This window comes from Argiope bruennichi, chromosome 2, assembly GCF_947563725.1.
Source record: "Argiope bruennichi chromosome 2, qqArgBrue1.1, whole genome shotgun sequence".
Classification (NCBI taxonomy): domain Eukaryota; kingdom Metazoa; phylum Arthropoda; class Arachnida; order Araneae; family Araneidae; genus Argiope; species Argiope bruennichi.
The window spans coordinates 141,077,087-141,094,897 of record NC_079152.1 but is presented as its reverse complement, the minus strand read 5'-3'; the positions used below and the strand labels follow the sequence as shown (position 1 = coordinate 141,094,897).

Here is a 17,811-nt window from a genome sequence, read left to right as displayed (position 1 = left end):
CATAGCGTTACCTCAACTGGCGTAGAAAAATTCACGCATTTGCATTACCGTAACTGGCGTTGAAAATTCACGCATGTGCAATGTGTTATGATTGTTGTGACTGATTGCGGACTAGATTTAAATTATTTTTTAGGTTAGTTGCATGCTTTCGTATTGTAAATTGTATTTATGTTATATATTTTTTGTATATGCTTATCGTTTTCAGTACATCGTTTTTAAGCATTTTTTAACCGGTTTTCAACCGATTATTTTAAACGATTCGTTTTATTTTCTTAGTGTTTGAAGCATTTAAAATTAAACATTGTTAAATAATCGATCTGGTCAGGATGAATTTGAGAAAATTTTGTTGACAAATTCTTGAAATATTACATAAATTAAGAAAGATATTCTTTTGTGCCCATAAAGTTTAAACGCTCAGTGACTGTTTTCAGTAATCATATTACAAAAAAATTATTTGTTTCATTAAAAAGTATTATTATATTAATTGCAGATTAATCCTTTCCTCTTTTATTTAAAGCATAAATTCTACGGGAGCTAACAGAAAATTAGAGAGATACAAATTACGTTATGACTGAAGGCCTTTATAATATTATGAGTGAATTGAAATTTGAAGTTCTAAAATATTTTAATGAAGAAGCTATTAAAGAGGGAATTACATAAAATATTTAATTATTAAAATTTTAACGAGCATTAAGATTGGCGAACCGGCTGGTCGCCAAAGGCGGCTAGTATCCAATAAAGAGAACCCTATGCCTATATTAATTATATACTTAAGTATTAATTATATAGCACTGGCAACAGCTATTATAAAGTGTTATATAGCAATGGTATTTAATCATATAACACTGGCATGAAATCTAGTGTCCGTTCCATTTTCCATTTGGTAATTAATCGCTGTCATAAAGTTAATACACAAGTGTCAGAAAATCGAATATGAATTTTGGGTGCCTTTTTTCCTGCCAAATGAAACCAAAATTTGGCATAGAACTCAATTGCTGTCACAACATCTCATACCAAATTTCATTTATTTAAGTTATTGCGTTTACGAATTACCACGTTTATATGCATGCGAAAGTATAGACGGTCAATATTTTGACTAATTTGATTCAAAATTTGATTTAAAAAAATGTTTTAAATGCTAAAATTATGAGCCAAATTTTATTTGTCTTTGTTGCTTGTTTGAATTATCGCTTTTAATTGCGTACAAAAGTGCAGACTAACAGATGGGCAACTGCTTGACGGATTTGGGTTCAAAGTCAATAAATATTTTTACTTTAAATGATAAATCTAAAACTGTATCCATCTAGCTCTTTGTTTTCTAGTTATCATGTTAACTTGCATTCAGACAGCAAGACAGACAGACTTTCGCTGAATAAATTTCGTTCAAAATGTAATAGAAATATAGAAATCTGGTCTGAAATCAATATGCTAAATTTCATCCGACTAGTTTAAAGCATTTTCTGGCGTTGTCAAAAACAGACAAATAGACATTATTGATAAAAATGAAGTCTGAAACTTAAAGATTTGTCAAAATCTAGATTTATTTTTATTTATTCTTTTTCTTTTTATTTTTTGACGATTACAATATTTAGATATGAGGAAATAAAAATAAATTCTAGCAAATTGTATGTTGCAGTAAAAGGAAGAAATGCGAGGTTAAATTTTCCATTCTGGGTTATGTGATTAAAATGCAACGCAATGGTTAAAAATAGGAGGTGAAGACACTATTGGACTTGACAACAGAGTTTCAATGGAGGAATTTAATTATATTATCGACTCGTTTTGAAGGTATGCAAGGATTATTTTGGAACTGATTTCATGATTTTGAATCAGGGCAAGATGACAAGGGCGCACCTAAATCAATAGTCCCTTCTCCAACGCATGGAACCAGAACAGCTGGAGGACGTTTAACCGTCATCCGATTTAATAAACACTGGACCCTGATGCATTAAAATTCTTCAGTGAATTTGGGTCCCGAATCCGCAGAAGGTTAAACCGAAACTTTGCGCGACATCACTATGATCCTTTTCGACTAAGGAAAATAAAATAAAAAAATTAGAAAACTCATCAGCAAAAAAGAAAAAAAAAAAAAAAAATAGATGCAATGCTATTATTTGACATTTTTATAGTTAAGATATTTCAATACCAGAAATCTCTGCATTCAATGAAATATAGAATTGAATTATACAATTGCTAATTTGTAAGCGAAATAAAATATTCAATGTTTCTTAACAAGCAATGTCATCAGCAACGATTTCATAATATAGTTAAGAGCAAGAAGAAAGCAAAAGTGAATATTTACAAATAATAATGCATATTTCAGAATTTTTTTTCATATCTAGAATGAGCATTTGTCCGTATTTTTCTTACCATTTAAAAAAAAAATCTGAAATATTAATTATTTGTTTCAAAAAATGCAATTTCTTCTTACTCGTGTAAAACTTGGAAAAATAAGATAGGGGGAATTGCTTATTAAGTGGCGTTATATCCACTTCGGCTCCGAAATTATAATACCAACACAAATTTACTTTATAGACTTTAAACACATAGTGTGACATCATGGGTCAGAGAAAAAAATATTTTTCTGAAATTTATATTTTAGAGGATCAAAATCCATATGTATAGACTTTAGATTCCAATTAAAAATACATCGACAAATTTTATCGAAACACCTCCGAATGTTACACATCGATGTTATTTACATATAGGAAATAACATCGGGAAATTTTCAAATAAATAAAGCACTTAAAATTGATTTAAAACTTAAAAAGCAAGCACAAATGTGTTAAGTGCAATAATAATCTCTTTATTTAACAAGAATAATATCCATTATTATTAAGGATTTAAAAAAACAAATTTTAATTTACTGATATTAAAAAAGTTTTTGTTAACTTTCTTAAAAATCTAGAATGATATTTTTCGAATCAATTATCTTTTACTACACACAAATACATATTGTAATTTATGCATATTCTGCTAAACTTTGAGTTACGCTCTAATTATCAACACTTGGAAGCCTTTTTGACATCCATAAATGATAGCACATACCCTATTCTATCCAGTCGCACTTCTTTCATTGACTGATTCTCAACAGTTTTCTGTTTCACAGTTTACATTTTCATCATTTCTCATGCACACAAATTTCCACTTCTGTTTGCTGGTTGTTTGTTTTTTACATTGTAATTTAAAACTGTTATGAAATATTTCAATAATTACACATATTTCTTAATATCATTAAAAAATCGATCAAAGATGATTGATGTCACAATGAATCCAAAAATTGCACACAGTAAGATTCATAAAATGGTTAAACATTCACACTGACCATTGTTTAGTTTTATCAGTGTATTTGTACCTTTCATAGATTTATTGTACAGTCATCAACAAATAAAATTGGAACATATCTGAAATTTTTAAATTTATTATTGCATCTATACAAAATTTGATGAAAATGATTCAAAGAAACAAGTTTGTTCCAATCGAATAAACTGATTAACCGAATTAATTAACTAATTTTGAAATTTTCCAATTATGATTATCATTTGTTTTAGCTCATCTTATTATCACAATATTAATTTCCCAATAACATTTTAAGAAATTTTCATGATAATTTCAATAATAAAATCATTTAAATATTATTGAATCTTCTTTTTTATCAAAATCAAGAATCGGGTATTTAGAGGTAAAGAAAACTAACTGGTGAAGCATACAGAAAATTAACATTCATTACACCAAATATAGATATAAAAGAAATAAAAGTTCAGCCGTTCTTAGATTTTGCTAAACGGCTTCTTCGAATTTCTTCACCTCAATCTATATGCTTTTATTATTTTTAAATAGGACTTCAGATTTTATGGAATTTCTGAAGAGTCATGTCGTAAATTGAATATTGCATATAGTAAATATGACATTCTACATTCCTCGGCTTTTATAAGCCAAGACAATATCAAAGAAAATGCTGATAAATATTTACATGCGATTTAAGGCAATATTCTAAAGCAAACTGAAAGAATAACTTTGATTTTATGTCATTTCATATATTTGTTTTCCATCTTTAATAATGTAACCTAATGCAGTTTATTTGAACCTCTCAAATATAACATTATTTTTACAATCTAAACTGGAAAACATTTAAAACATCGAACAGGAAATGATACAGTATGAGATGATATTGCGTCTCGTTATACTTTCGTTTATTCAAAAAGGAATAAAATCTGCACACATATAACACTTTAATTATTTCATATAAAAATCAATAAAGCTTTTCGGATCTTTTAAAAAATGAAAAATATGCTGTCAATGAAGTTGCTTTTCTAGCATTGAATAATGTACATTTAAAACGCATTTTGTCAATCTTGCAGGATTAAAAAAACCAACAACTGTGTATATGTTATTTATATTTTAAATTATAAATAATTGAAAGACTTTAGAAATTTTTTATAATTTCGTTCAAACTTTAACTCACGCACGTCTAAAGTCATGAAACATTCTGGAAAAGAAATATCTGTTCATACAAAGAATCTTATAAGTTACAAATTTTAGTTACGAATAAGCAGCTTGTTGAAATTCTTCTCTATTTAATTTTACAGAAAGAAAATGACTTACCCCTATGATGTTTTCAAGGAAACTCAAAACTTATTTTTCAAATATTCTTTATGGTGCATCTTATTTAAAAACGATTTTCTTTGTAAATATCCATGGTATTCGAGAAAACACGAAATTCCGAGGTATCATTTTATATCAATAAAACAGGAACAATTGGTAGCACAATTATATTCAGGAATAATGCCATGTATCACTTAGAAGTCTTAACTAAAAGCGTTATCTATAAAAAAGAGAAATCGGAATTTTATATTAGAGAATCGCAGAATAGAGTGCAGCTAACGTACAGAAAAAAAAATCAATTCTTTTTAAATAATGCTATTTCAATTCTCCACTGTCTTTCACTGTCAGCATGAGATCTTCCACTAAAAATATTTCTACATTTATTGTAATAATTGTATTTGGAAACAAATATCCATCACTTTCATTTTTTTTTTCAAAATTATTCCTTGGAGAATCAAAGATTAATTAAATCGTTAACTATTGAATGTGGTTAGTGTTGCATCTGGCATGTCTGCTTTTACAATTTCGAGTAATGTCAATAAAGTTCTCAGCAATATTCAGTTTCTGTTTAAGATTGTACCAAAGAGGAAACTGGAAAGATAGTTCTGGTTTTATTTACTTTTTTAACTGATAATTCAATGCCAAAGTTATAAATGAGAGTTGATTCTGAAACATTCAATGATGTATGAAGTTATCAAAAATAAATGATAAATAAATTATTTTAATGCAACTAACTAAAGATATTTTCAATTCAAAAATGGTCAGTACAATTTAACATAGTAGATCAGTTAATTTTCAGATTACCTTGGTAATGTGTAAATTATCGATTTCTAATATTTTAGAACAGCATTTTGATAAATTACTGCACCTTCAAATTTGTTAGTTCTGCGGGAAAAATAAGATAGACCATCATCCTCTGAAGAACGAGATAATTACAATTAATAGACTTTGAAATATTTCATTGTTTGCAAAGAAACCTGTTGATCAATATGTTATTGTAATTAGTAGGATTTAGTAATTACATTAGAATAGGCTGCAAATTCAATTGCTTATGAATTTGATTCTATCATTAGTACTGGGATCTTATTTCTTTGGTCCAAGTCCTTTTGGACAGTTTATCTTTTCGGGCGCTCTATTTTTGACATTACTGAACACAAATAAGTTTTAGTTGTTTTTGTAAAGTGCATGGCAAGATACCCTCCATCGTAAATGGAATACAGAATATAAAATAATTGTAAGGGGTTTTTGTTTGTTTTTTTACCTTAAACAATCCACAAATGTAGTTTTTTCCGGACGCAGATTTTGCTCTTCTAATAGCTGTTCACTTTTAACTATTTCCTATAGAATTTTTTTTTTTTTTTTTTTTTTTTTTTACAATTTATTCTAAAGAATAGTGTACACAGAGCATTCACAAAAATGTTGCACATTTCATTCTTGATTTTGTAAAAATGATACACGAAAATTTCAAAAAGGGCAGACGGAAGTACATTACTTGTGAGTAAACTACTATTTAGTGTAATGATGTTGGAGAAAAATAACTCGTAACGAAATTGAAAAAACTGAATATATTTTGTCAATGACTGTCTTGGCTGCTATGCTAAAACACTATCAAAAGTTTCCTTTTCTGATTCCTTTGAAAGTTCCATTGCACAGGAATCTAATTCCCATTATTTCTAATTTCTTTAAATCTGAAATATCACAATTTTGAAATAAAAGAAATATAGAAAACTTTGTTTATATCAATCTTTGGGTTTCCCATTATACTCCAACCGAGACGGATTTCTACAGCTACATGATCAGATGGCAAACTAATGGCATGATCAGATATTTCCTGTGAAATGATTCACAGCATAATCAGCAGTTCTTGCGATAATGACTTTTGGCGACGTCAGTGAATTGGATACCTTTATTTTTTAATTCCATAATCCATGAACCTTCTTATACACAAGGAATGGGCCAAAACTTGCATCTCAAAAGTATAAATTTTCTTTAAGTTGTACACCGACAATTTATAACATTTATGGAACTGACACCACTAAATACTACAAGCACTAAAATTTCACTTGGTTCGTAATAATTTTCATTTGGTTGATTGTAGGATTTAAAATATATGCCATCTGATATCCTGTATTGAATAACGCCCCAGCAGTGTTACTTTTCTCATCACTTAATCTACTAATAATGTTTGCAAAAAGTTTCTGGTTGAGTTTGATTCACTAACGTTGCATTTTCATCGCTAGGCGAGTTCTTTTCAGTATAAGTCTTAACCATATTAGATACTTTTGGATCCATTATAGTTCCATGTTTTTTCTGACATATTATACAAGGCGTTTCATAAATGATGGGAGTAACTTTAAGGGGTGATAGTACATATCAAGACGAGTAATAGTAAATAGGAAACCAAGTGTCCCAAACGTCTTCCGAAGGAGATAGGCGCCATCAAACTTTAGGCCCTAAATTTCAAATGATGATAAAAAAAACGGAAAAATGGATCGATTCATTTGCGGTCTTCGCTAAAATCATTCTTTAAATTAGTATTTTCTTAAAAAATAAAATTTTTTAAGACAAAGTTTAAAAAATGCCGATAGAGGGTGCTCTAGACTTTGGAGTACCAAACAACTACTTTTTACCAGTTTTTTTTTTTTATTATTATTTTGTTAAATGATTACTAAAGCTTAGACTTTAACTTAAATTTTAAGCGCAAAATTGAAACCATCGGGAGCGGTTAAGTGGCGCAAATTTTACAGCGTTCAGGGGGTTAAATTTTAAACGCTTGTATCTAATGACCAAAATAATAAATGATGAAGCAAACTTTAATAGGCGATAGTAAAACACCAAAACAAATAACATTCAAAGAAATCATAGTCGTAATTTTAACCCGAAGGTGATAGAGGGCGCTGAATGATTTCGTTTTAAGAGACAAACGAAAACAAAGAACATTTACGTTATAAAAAATAATTATAAACGATTTCAATAGCTGTTCGAAACACTGACCATTAGAGGCGATGCATGCGGTACAACGGCGAAGAAGGGATTCACGAACCCTCTGAAACACGCCTGGAGTATCGCGCACCTCCCCTGCGGCGGCCGAAAGTCTGGCGACGAGTTCTTCTGCAGATTCGATAGGAGTCTCATACACAACACTCTTCAGGTGCCCCCACAAAAAGAAATCCAGGCATGAAAGATCGGGGATCGCGCTGGCCAAGGGACAGCACCACCTCGCACAATCCATCGATTTGGAAAGGTTGCGTTTAGATAATTTCGCACCTCTGGCGCATAATGAGCTGGTGCTCCATCCTGCTGGAACCACATTACTCGCCGGATACGAGGAGGAACATCTGTCGTTTCTGGCAGCAACTGTTGCAGAAAGGCAAGATATATTTTTTCCATCCAGGCGTTCTGGCAGAAGATAAGGTCCAAGTAGATGGTCACCAATTATTCCTGTCCAAACATTTATGGAACATCGTCGCTGATATGCATGTGTAGAAGATGCATGTGGATTTACATCTGCCCATTGGTGGGAATTGTGGGTGTTAAATATACCCTCACGTGTAAATGTACATTCATCTGTAAAAAGCACAGTTGCACCAAAATTGGGATTAGGGCGGATACTAGCGAGCAAAATCCATTCGACGAGGAAAAGCCTTTTGAGTCGTTCCTGGACTCGTTGGTCATGAAAAGGATGCATACTTTCAGCCTTTAGTACTCGCCATGTCGTGGAGGGTAATACTTCAATTTGACTAGCCACTGCTCGCGTGCTTGTATTTGGATGATCAGCCACCATATCCAGAATTTTCTTCCACAGCAACCATTCTGTTAGACTTCGCACAGCCTGCATTTGAACGTGCACCAAAAAAGGATCCTGTCTCACACAACTGTCTGTGCAAGCGCACAAATGTTTTATCATTGGGCAACCGCCTGTTGGGAAACTTTTCTCCGTACAATCGTCGCGCCTCTGCACTATTCCCATTTGCAGTTCCGTAGATGAAGTGCATATCAGCCTTTTCTTGATTAGTGAAGGGCAACATCTTTCGCTACGTTTCTACCGTGATTTACACTTGCACACTCGGGTCAGTGACTTTTATCTTAATAACAATTTGCATATGCGTTCTTCTTCCCCATATCACAATTTCATGTTCTTCTTCCAGAAACTTGCAGCTATAACGCTTGCATGGATAAAATTTGAAGATGTTCTAACACGTTTGCGTTTGAATTCAAATCATGCATTTTCTAATGAAAGTTGATTGTTTTGATGTTTTACTATCACCTATTAAAGTTTGCTTCATCATTTATTATTTTGCTCATTAGATACAAGCGTTTAAAATTTAACCCCCTGAACGCGGTTAAATTTGCGCCACTTAACCGCTCCCGATGGTTTCAATTTTACGCTCAAAATTTAAGTTAAAGTCTAAGCTTTAGTAAACATTTAACAAAATAAAAAAATACTGGTAAAAAGTAGGTGTTCGGTACTCCAAAGTCTAGAGCGCCCTCTATCGGCATTTTTTAAACTTTGTCTTTAAAAATTTTTTTAAAGAAAATACTAATTTAAAGAATGATTTTAATGAAAACTGCAAATGAATCGATCCATTTTTCCGTTTTTTTATCATCATTTGAAATTTAGGGCCCTAAACTTTGATGGCGCCTATCTCCTTCGGAAGACGTTTGGGACACTTGGTTTCCTATTTACTATTACTCGTCTTGATGTGTACTATCACCCCTTAAAGTTACTCCCATCATTTATGAAACACCCTGTATTATATATACATCGAACATTAATCTTACAGATTCAAGGACGGTTTTTGATCTAGAAACAAAAAAAAAAAAAAAAAAAAAAAAATGCTTTCTTAAAATGACCTGCTTTTCTTCAAAGAACAATTTTTTTTTTTTTTAACCTTTGAAACAGTTTTGAAGATTGTGAGTTTTACCACAGAATACATGTGATTTCAAATTTTTCGCCCCATATGTTAAATCGAAGATGGAAGTCGATTTTTTATTTTTATTTTTATTTTTTATTTTTTTTGTAATTAAAGATTAATTCGGTTTGAACCCAATTTTTTTCGCGAGTTCGCAAATTGTACAGACTAAAGGTGGGTTCAGACGAGGCTTATTATTGTGCGCAATAGAAGGTCACGCCTACTTCAGGAAAATCACGTGACTGCAACGGGACAATGGCAAATGGTTGTCCCGTCGGGACAACTATTAGCCATTGTCCCATCAACGTTGTCTCAACTGTTCACACGGGGACAATAGAGGGACAACAGTAGAGAGACAACGATTGCGCGCAATAAAAAGCCTCGTGTGAACCCACCTTAAGTCTATGGCAAAGGGTACCGACGTGCTCTGATTGGTTTAAGCCTTGGCATTTTTTTGGCAATGGTTTGCACTCATAATAGTGTAGTTATCGCTTATTTGGCTCACACCTTGTACCTTTTATTAGTTTTATAGAAGATACGAGTGAATATCAACCCGATCTAATTTTTGTTAATATAATTGTTTTCTCTAAATATTTGTTTTTAATGAAACATTATTTCAAACCAAATAGAAAACTATTTCAATCGTGAAAAACGTTTCTATTTCTAATTTATGAAACTAGTAATACAAGTAATTAATGTTATTAATGCACAGAAGTATAAAAACTATATGAACGGAATTATTCAACATATGATGCAGCAATTGAATTATTCTTATTTTGCTATGATTTTCGTGCCTTTATTAGATAATTTATGCAGTCATTGAAACTTGTCGCTGAACGTTTGTTACTTTCCCATCAACTACATATGGGCAGATGATTACTTAATGCCCAAAACGTATAAATATGTAAGCTTTAACAGAATATATGATATCATAGCTAATATTTTTAGTTATATCAAAATAATATTAAGAAGAAACACACACAAAAAAATATTTTTAATAAATTGTAATTTTTATATTTCTTGAATTTAGATTTCAGGATTTGATCTTTTCAGCTGTATATGTGTTCCAGATTAATATTACATGTAAACCGTAAAAAATAGGGGGGGGGGATAATTTTACATATTTTATTTATTTTTATAAAAATATATTTCAGAGTAATAAATAATATTAAGAAATTTAATATAATTTTCAAAACTTTTATTAATTATTCCAAAATTTTTATTAAGAGATGTTAAAAAGAATTGTTTTAATATTTATTTTGCAATAACTAAAGTCATATATCCCCAACTCCATTTGAAAACAATTTCTTTGGACATTCAAACAATTAAAATTTTATGAACATGTGTCTTTAGTATTTGTGACTTAAATATATTAGTTAAGTTCTTACAATATTTTTTCTATTTCCACAAGCGAATACAGTTTGAATTTGATCTAGAGCAAATAATATATCTTCATTCCCTCAACAATGAAAACAGTTTAATAAAGTTACAAAAAATGGCATAACATGGCATTAAAGTCATTGCTATGTACTTTAAACTGAAAAATAAAATTTTTATTATTTGGGAACTTTTTTAAAAACTCTTTTCAATTGGAAATTTTCTTATATTTTGCAATTTATTAATTTCAGTTGGAGTAATAGTAGATACTAACTATCAAAACAAAATAGATTTAGTACAGATTTTACTGTTCACATAAATTATTTTATTGAAAAAACATATGCTGACTTTAAACATGAATATTCTAAATACTTAGTCTATTTTTGCCTCCTTTGTGAACTATATTTATGGAGTATATCTAAAAACCTCAAAATGAAAAACTTATTTAGGACATGATCTCTTTTTACAAATAAATTAAAACATTCATTATAGTTTGAAGACTTTTGTACCCATTTATGTTTTTAAAAATGATTTTTTTTTTTTTTTTTTGTATTTCTTAGTAAAAATAATTCATATGTATAAAATGTTGATGGTAGACTTGCTTTTTAATATCTCATAATAATAGCATAATACTGATTATTTTTACAATTCTTAGAATGAAAGATTTTGTGGATTAGGAATACATTTTTCCTAATGCTTTTTCTCTCTTTGTTTAATTGATAGATTTATAAATGATATAGAAATACATGTTTACAGAAGATAATAAAAACTATAAATACTTCATATATTTCTTTTTCTTATATTTGAAATTTTAAAAAAAATTAATATTCTCGATATTCTAATATAAAATGTTCTTATCATTTTTAAGTTCAGGCACTATGTTAAATCCCTTCTTCATTTCACTTTTCATCCGTTGGCATGACTAGTCAATTTAATTATATGGATAAAAATTTTTTTAAAAAAACTCTAACCAATTACATTAAATAGATTTTTAATCATAAATATCTAGTGTTTTATATTTTAAATAAGTACAAACTATGTTTTATGTAAATAACTACTTCAATTTTCAGCCGGAAAGGAAGATGCAAATCCTTTCAGGCTATGTGCTTCCTAATGCTTTTTAATCCCTAGGAACTAATTTTTCAACTTCTATTTTTTATGATAAAAATTAGTCTCTTTTTTTCTTTGTTTCTTCTATACACTGCTTAAAATCATGTACTTTGAAAACAATTTATTCCAGAAGTTTGAAGTATTGCAGAAAATAATAAAAACTAAGGAAAAGAAAGTGCAGGAGAAGAATGAGTAAGTTTGTGAATGAGTTCAATGCATAGGAGTAAGTTTTATAATGCACATGTAAATAACTACTTTATGAAAAGTTTGATATATAATAATTTTATGAAAAGTTTGATATATATGAATACATATAACATCAATAAAAAAATTCAGGACTCTTTGGTTTCAAAGGTATGTTTTATTCATCTTCTAAAAATGTTTAAATATACAACAGAGCAACTTGTTAATACTTTTTCAACTTCTTTAATTTTTAATATATAATAAGCTGAAAAATATTTAACATACAACAGTTTAATGGAAGTGCTATTTAATACCATAATAGCATTAAAATTTTATATCATATTAATACTAATTATTTTAACACCATACAAATCCTGTTAAAATGTTCTAATACATTTTTAAAGCATGTACAAAAAAAAAAAAAAAAAAAAAAAACAAGGCACATATTTTTTTTAAAAGCATGATAGTAATAAAATAAATATAAATTAATTTGGAAGAGATACATTCTTTTCAACACAATGCGTCAAACTATGTTTTGTTTTTCGATGTTTTTTTGGTAACTCAGAGAATATTCCATAAGTATGTTCTTTTAGGGCAGGTGGTAATGCTCGTTTAACTGGCCTTCCACCAACTTGAGTTTTCCTACCAGAATAAATAGATTTTCTTCTTGCAATTGCTGTAGGTTGAACAGGAATTTGATTGCCTCTCCTTCTGCTGCACTTCAAAACTCTGCTTGAGTAGTTAAGGTTTCTAAAAGGAGGGGAAAACAAAAGAAGAAATCTAAGTAAATTTCTGCCAACTTCATCATACAACCGAAGAGTTTAGTGGAAGAAAGTCCTACATGACATTTTAATAAATTAAAGAAATTTAGCTTTAGAATGTATAAAAATATCAGAAAGATACTTACAAAACGCCTTTTCATACTGAAACTCTCTTATTAAATTTTCTATAGAATAATATCCTACCATATTATAAATGATGAATGTATAAGTTTTTAAATTGTTATTTGACACTTTCTTTCGCTAAACTCTTTAAATGTGGTGTAAAAAAAGTTGTTAGTATTAACCCATAACATAAACATTAATTATACTTTAGAGAACATTAAAATAAAATTAATAAAAACCCATACACTGTTTAGCTAAAATTTTAACAATACATTTTTAGATTCTTGTATTGAATGTATATTGTAGTAAATGTATCACTCTTTCAGTTTCAATTTTTACAGCAATAAAAATTAAAAGAAAAACATCAAACAATTAAGAAATCTAAAGCTAAACACCCTTCAAAACTGGATTTTAAAAAGTTTAGTCTTTAAAAATAATAAAATTAATTTGCTACAATATAATATAAACATTAAATTGTTACACATTAAATCTTATTTTCTATCTTGCGAATTTTCTAATGTAAACTTAACAAGCCTACAAAAATAAGTTTAAAAAAGTACCTTCCAAAGTTATGCAAGGCAGACACCAATCCAGTTTCTGTTTTTCCAAACTTGTTAACATTCTACACCATTTTTTTTATTGCTGGCTTAAAAACATCAGGATTATTTTTGTAACCGGATGTAATCCGATTAATTATATCATCAATTTTTTGTAAATAATCACCATCATCATCATCTGTTTCACTGTCCGAGTTTTGACATATAGCTGTAATGGGCTGTGAAGTAGTGTTGGTAGAACCATGTTGTTATCATTGCAAGGCTGTGAAAATGTGCCAATATCTCTAGGTGAAAGCGTGTCATTTGAAGAATGTTTAAGTGTATTATTATTAAATTGTGAAAGTATATCGTTAGATGAATGTGGAAGTACCGTAGAAGAAAATTGTGGTTGTAGAGCATCATCAGATTGAGAAGAAGGAAAATTGTGTGATGGGTTAAAACTTAAAGGTAGCAAGAGGGTGCTATTTGAATCCAATTTTTTCCCAGTAGCCACTTCATACATTAATTTTCTACTTTCTAGAGAATAGACAAATGTTGATTGTTTATTTTGTTCCAAAATCACAGAACTTAAATGCTTGCAAAGCTTTCCATTCATGCCAACAAAGCAAGTACAAATGGAACTTTCCAAATCAACAAAATGTTGATCAATTTCAAAATAAGTGTTATCTTTATTAACTGATCTGATGTTCTGAATTATTCCTTTATCATCAGGCAAAAACCTTTTTACTAGTTTTTTGTTAGAACGACCAAAACTAAAATCTAAATATCTACTATGTAGATACTTCTCAAATTTTGTGACAATGAAGTCCAATAATTGAACTAAGCTAAATGCTTTCACTCGTCCAAGTATGGTCTCTTTTAAAACTTTGAACAAACTTTCAACATAGTTTGTTGTATTGTTTCCCCTGGTTAAAAGCCTTTTTCTATGACAAGTGCACCATAAATGCTTTTTGAAGAACAACTTGCTCAAATATATGATGAACTTGTCATATTTCCTGACTGTGCTATTCTCCAACATATTTTGAAACAACTCTTTCAGTTGCATTTCAGTTTCTGCATACATCAATGATTTAAAGGAAAAATATAATTCTTGACGGTGCTCTTTTAGAACTTTATTTTCACTGTTCATAAGCATCGCCACACTGCTTTTAGCACATGAAACTGACAGAGTAAGTAAGTAGAATTCAGCCATATTTTACTCAGAACTTCTCTTTCCTTCAGATCATCATCTGTCATTACAATCAGTGGCCCATTTTGCAATAAACAGCATTTCTCAGGGAAACACTCACAAAGAAGTTTCACTCCTTCACGAAAAATATTAGTTTCTTCTGCATTTGTGATAATGCAGCCAATAGGTATTCCACCAGCTACACCTGGAGAAATAAAAAAATAAACACGATGATTTAATCTGTCCATGTGGCCAGATGCATCAAGCATTATCATTTCTTGAACGTTGCTAAGTAAATCTATACTTCGCTTCATTATCGGCGTCACTACAGCAATCGCCAAACTGTTCTTTACTTTTGAAAAAGCAGCTTTACAGAATGGCTGTTGATTGTATGAGGAAATATATTTTTCAACTTCCCTGTCAATATCGCTTTCTCTTCGAGATCCATAGATTTTCCTAAATTCATTATTTAACAAGTGATTTACGACAGATAATGAAGGTAGCTTAGAACTGTCCATGAATGCTTCTACATAATCTTCATTACTCTGAAGCTCTAATTCCATTTGCAACATCTGTCTTGCAGTAGCTGCAGTATGTCCTAATTCAAACAATTCTATCAGACGCTTTTGCGTTAGGTTTGATAATGGCCTGAACTTTTTAACAGCAGCACTGTCAAGCAAATGATTATGCAAGTACAGAAGCTCACAAAATGCAGGAAACTCTATAACTTCTGGGAGTGGATCTTTGTGTTTTGGCAGTGAAATCCTGTAATCAAAATAATTTGAATATTTTACCATGGATATATTAAACATCTAAAATAAAAGCAAAGAAAATTTAAGCTTTCCAAAATATGATAATTCATAATAATATTAGAAATAAAAAATTATTATTGAAAATATAAGAAATAATTATTGATACTGAAAAATAAATAAGTAAATGAAGATATTAGGTATTGACACATATAAAAAAAATGTAATCTATTTTTTAAATGAGTTTTATAAGTATGTAAGTGACAAATAAATCCAACAATCACACTAAATAAAAATATTTGATTACACATTATTATATATGTTATTTGTTATTATTATTAATCAAATTTAAATAATTAAAACTTACCTTTGAATAGTAATTTTAAGAACTGCAGGGCATCCAGTATTTTTACTTTCTTTCACATGTTTTGATACCTGTAAAAATAATCTTTATATAATTATCAATAATGAGAGCACTGTGCCAATGAATTTCAGTAGAAGCTAAATAAACTTTAAATCTAACCTTGTCATTATATAAATGATAAAACATAAAGTGTCTAAAATAACACACATAATGCATTTGAAGCAGTAAAATATAAAATATTAGTTATTACCTGTTGCACATTGTGCTGGCATCTAAAGTTACCTTTATAAACATTAAGGCGTCCAATTGATTTATGTGTTCTCTGAACACGCCAAACTGTTTCCGATCTTTGTTCATATTCTTTAATCCATTCCTAAAATATGTGTTACAGAAATGCAAGAAATAAGTATTCAAAAGAAATGTATAAACTGTTTACATATTTATAAATCTTAATATTAAGTTAATAACAAATATCAAGATTAATAATTAGATTGTTAATAACTATATGAATCTAAATATCTTAACAAATATAGCGCATTTGCAGATAGACATCTAATGGTAATAATTTGAATACAAAATTAAAAAATAAATATCTCCTTGTGTTATTTTATTTTACATGAATATTCAATAAGAATTATAATGATTTCTATTCTGTTTAATGTCATCTAAATATCTTAATAAATATAGTTCATTTGTATATAAATATTTTATGGTAATGATTTTAACATGAAAATTTAATTAAAAAATTGGCCGATCATTTCCCGTAAAATGAAAGCTTGATTTGCAAGTCTTATTTTAATAATACTTCACAGAAAAATTGCTACCTGAGCTTATTCTTTATTTACAAGATCAGAAATGCAAAAAATAGCTCTATTCTCATCAATCTCAATTATTTTATAACTGTATTTCTCTGGAAGATTTAATTTCTCCATTTTGAAAATTGGCAGGCAAAAAAGTACGTACAACTAAACAGCAATGCAACAAGGTTGCTACAGCATAGAAAGTCTGTGCGAAAGAAATTGACCAATCAGAGCACGTCGGTATCCTTTGCCATCAATTTGCGAACTCGCATTTTTTTCTAAAGAAATCCTTCCTTATCTTCAATTTCTGTTTAAAGAAACAGCAATAATTGCGATAATTTATCGCCATAGCAGCTTTTGTTTTCTTCTTTATTAATCACCGGATATTGTAACCAGACGCTTACTAATTCTTGGAAATGCATGATTCTACCAGAGAAAATAGAAGGGCAGTATATTTCTCAATTATTATGCCAATTGATTCCAGTGATCCTAAATACGACACTAATTTATCATACAGTTGCATCATTCCAAATTTAAGTTTAATATTGGTAGCATTTTTTACCAAAAAGGTTAACAGTTCTCTAATACTCCATGAATAATTATTCGAGATCGAATATCGTTTTCAGGTTATCGATAACCGTGGTGTAATTTGCAGCAGTTGGTAGGTAAAGGTGGGTTCAGACGAGGCTTATTATTGTGCGCAATAGAAGGTCACGCCTACTTCAGGAAAATCACGTGACTGCAACGGGACAATGGCAAATGGTTGTCCCGTCGGGACAACTATTAGCCATTGTCCCATCAACGTTGTCTCAACTGTTCACACGGGGACAATAGAGGGACAACAGTAGAGAGACAACGATTGCGCGCAATAAAAAGCCTCGTGTGAACCCACCTTTACTGTCAACAATTTCTCGTGCTCTTCTGCCTGTTGTCATATTCTGTATGAGATACTGAAATTTAACTTCACCACTAATGCTAACATCCTCACGAATTCTACAAAACTGATCCCCAAAAACTAAGCCAGTCTTTTATTTCTCCGCTAAATTAAACAAATTCTGTTTTAGGAAGTTTCAGTTTTGAATTATCAGCCTGCACTGCAGT

At 29.9% G+C, this 17,811-nt stretch overlaps 1 protein-coding gene across 1 annotated transcript; it reads right to left on the bottom strand.

Annotated features, from left to right (window-relative positions):
* Nucleotides 1-12,632: 12,632 nt before the first annotated feature.
* LOC129962365 (uncharacterized) lies at nt 12,633-17,132 on the bottom strand. Its single transcript, XM_056076111.1, has 5 exons — nt 17,115-17,132; nt 16,161-16,283; nt 15,914-15,981; nt 13,633-15,562; nt 12,633-12,938 (listed from the first exon to the last, which is right to left on the bottom strand). Exons 1-4 carry the CDS (start codon nt 17,130-17,132, stop codon nt 14,755-14,757), a joined length of 1,017 nt encoding a protein of 338 aa, XP_055932086.1. The 3' UTR covers nt 12,633-12,938; nt 13,633-14,754.
* Nucleotides 17,133-17,811: the final 679 nt, after the last annotated feature.

Excerpts from the sequence above, each read along its gene's own strand:
- LOC129962365 (XM_056076111.1), bottom strand. Across the intron at positions 15,982-16,160 it reads GCCAGCACAATGTGCAACAG|GTATCAAAACATGTGAAAGA; the intron begins GTAATAACTAAT and ends TTATTTTTACAG. Across the intron at positions 15,563-15,913 it reads CTTAAAATTACTATTCAAAG|GATTTCACTGCCAAAACACA; the intron begins GTAAGTTTTAAT and ends TTTTGATTACAG.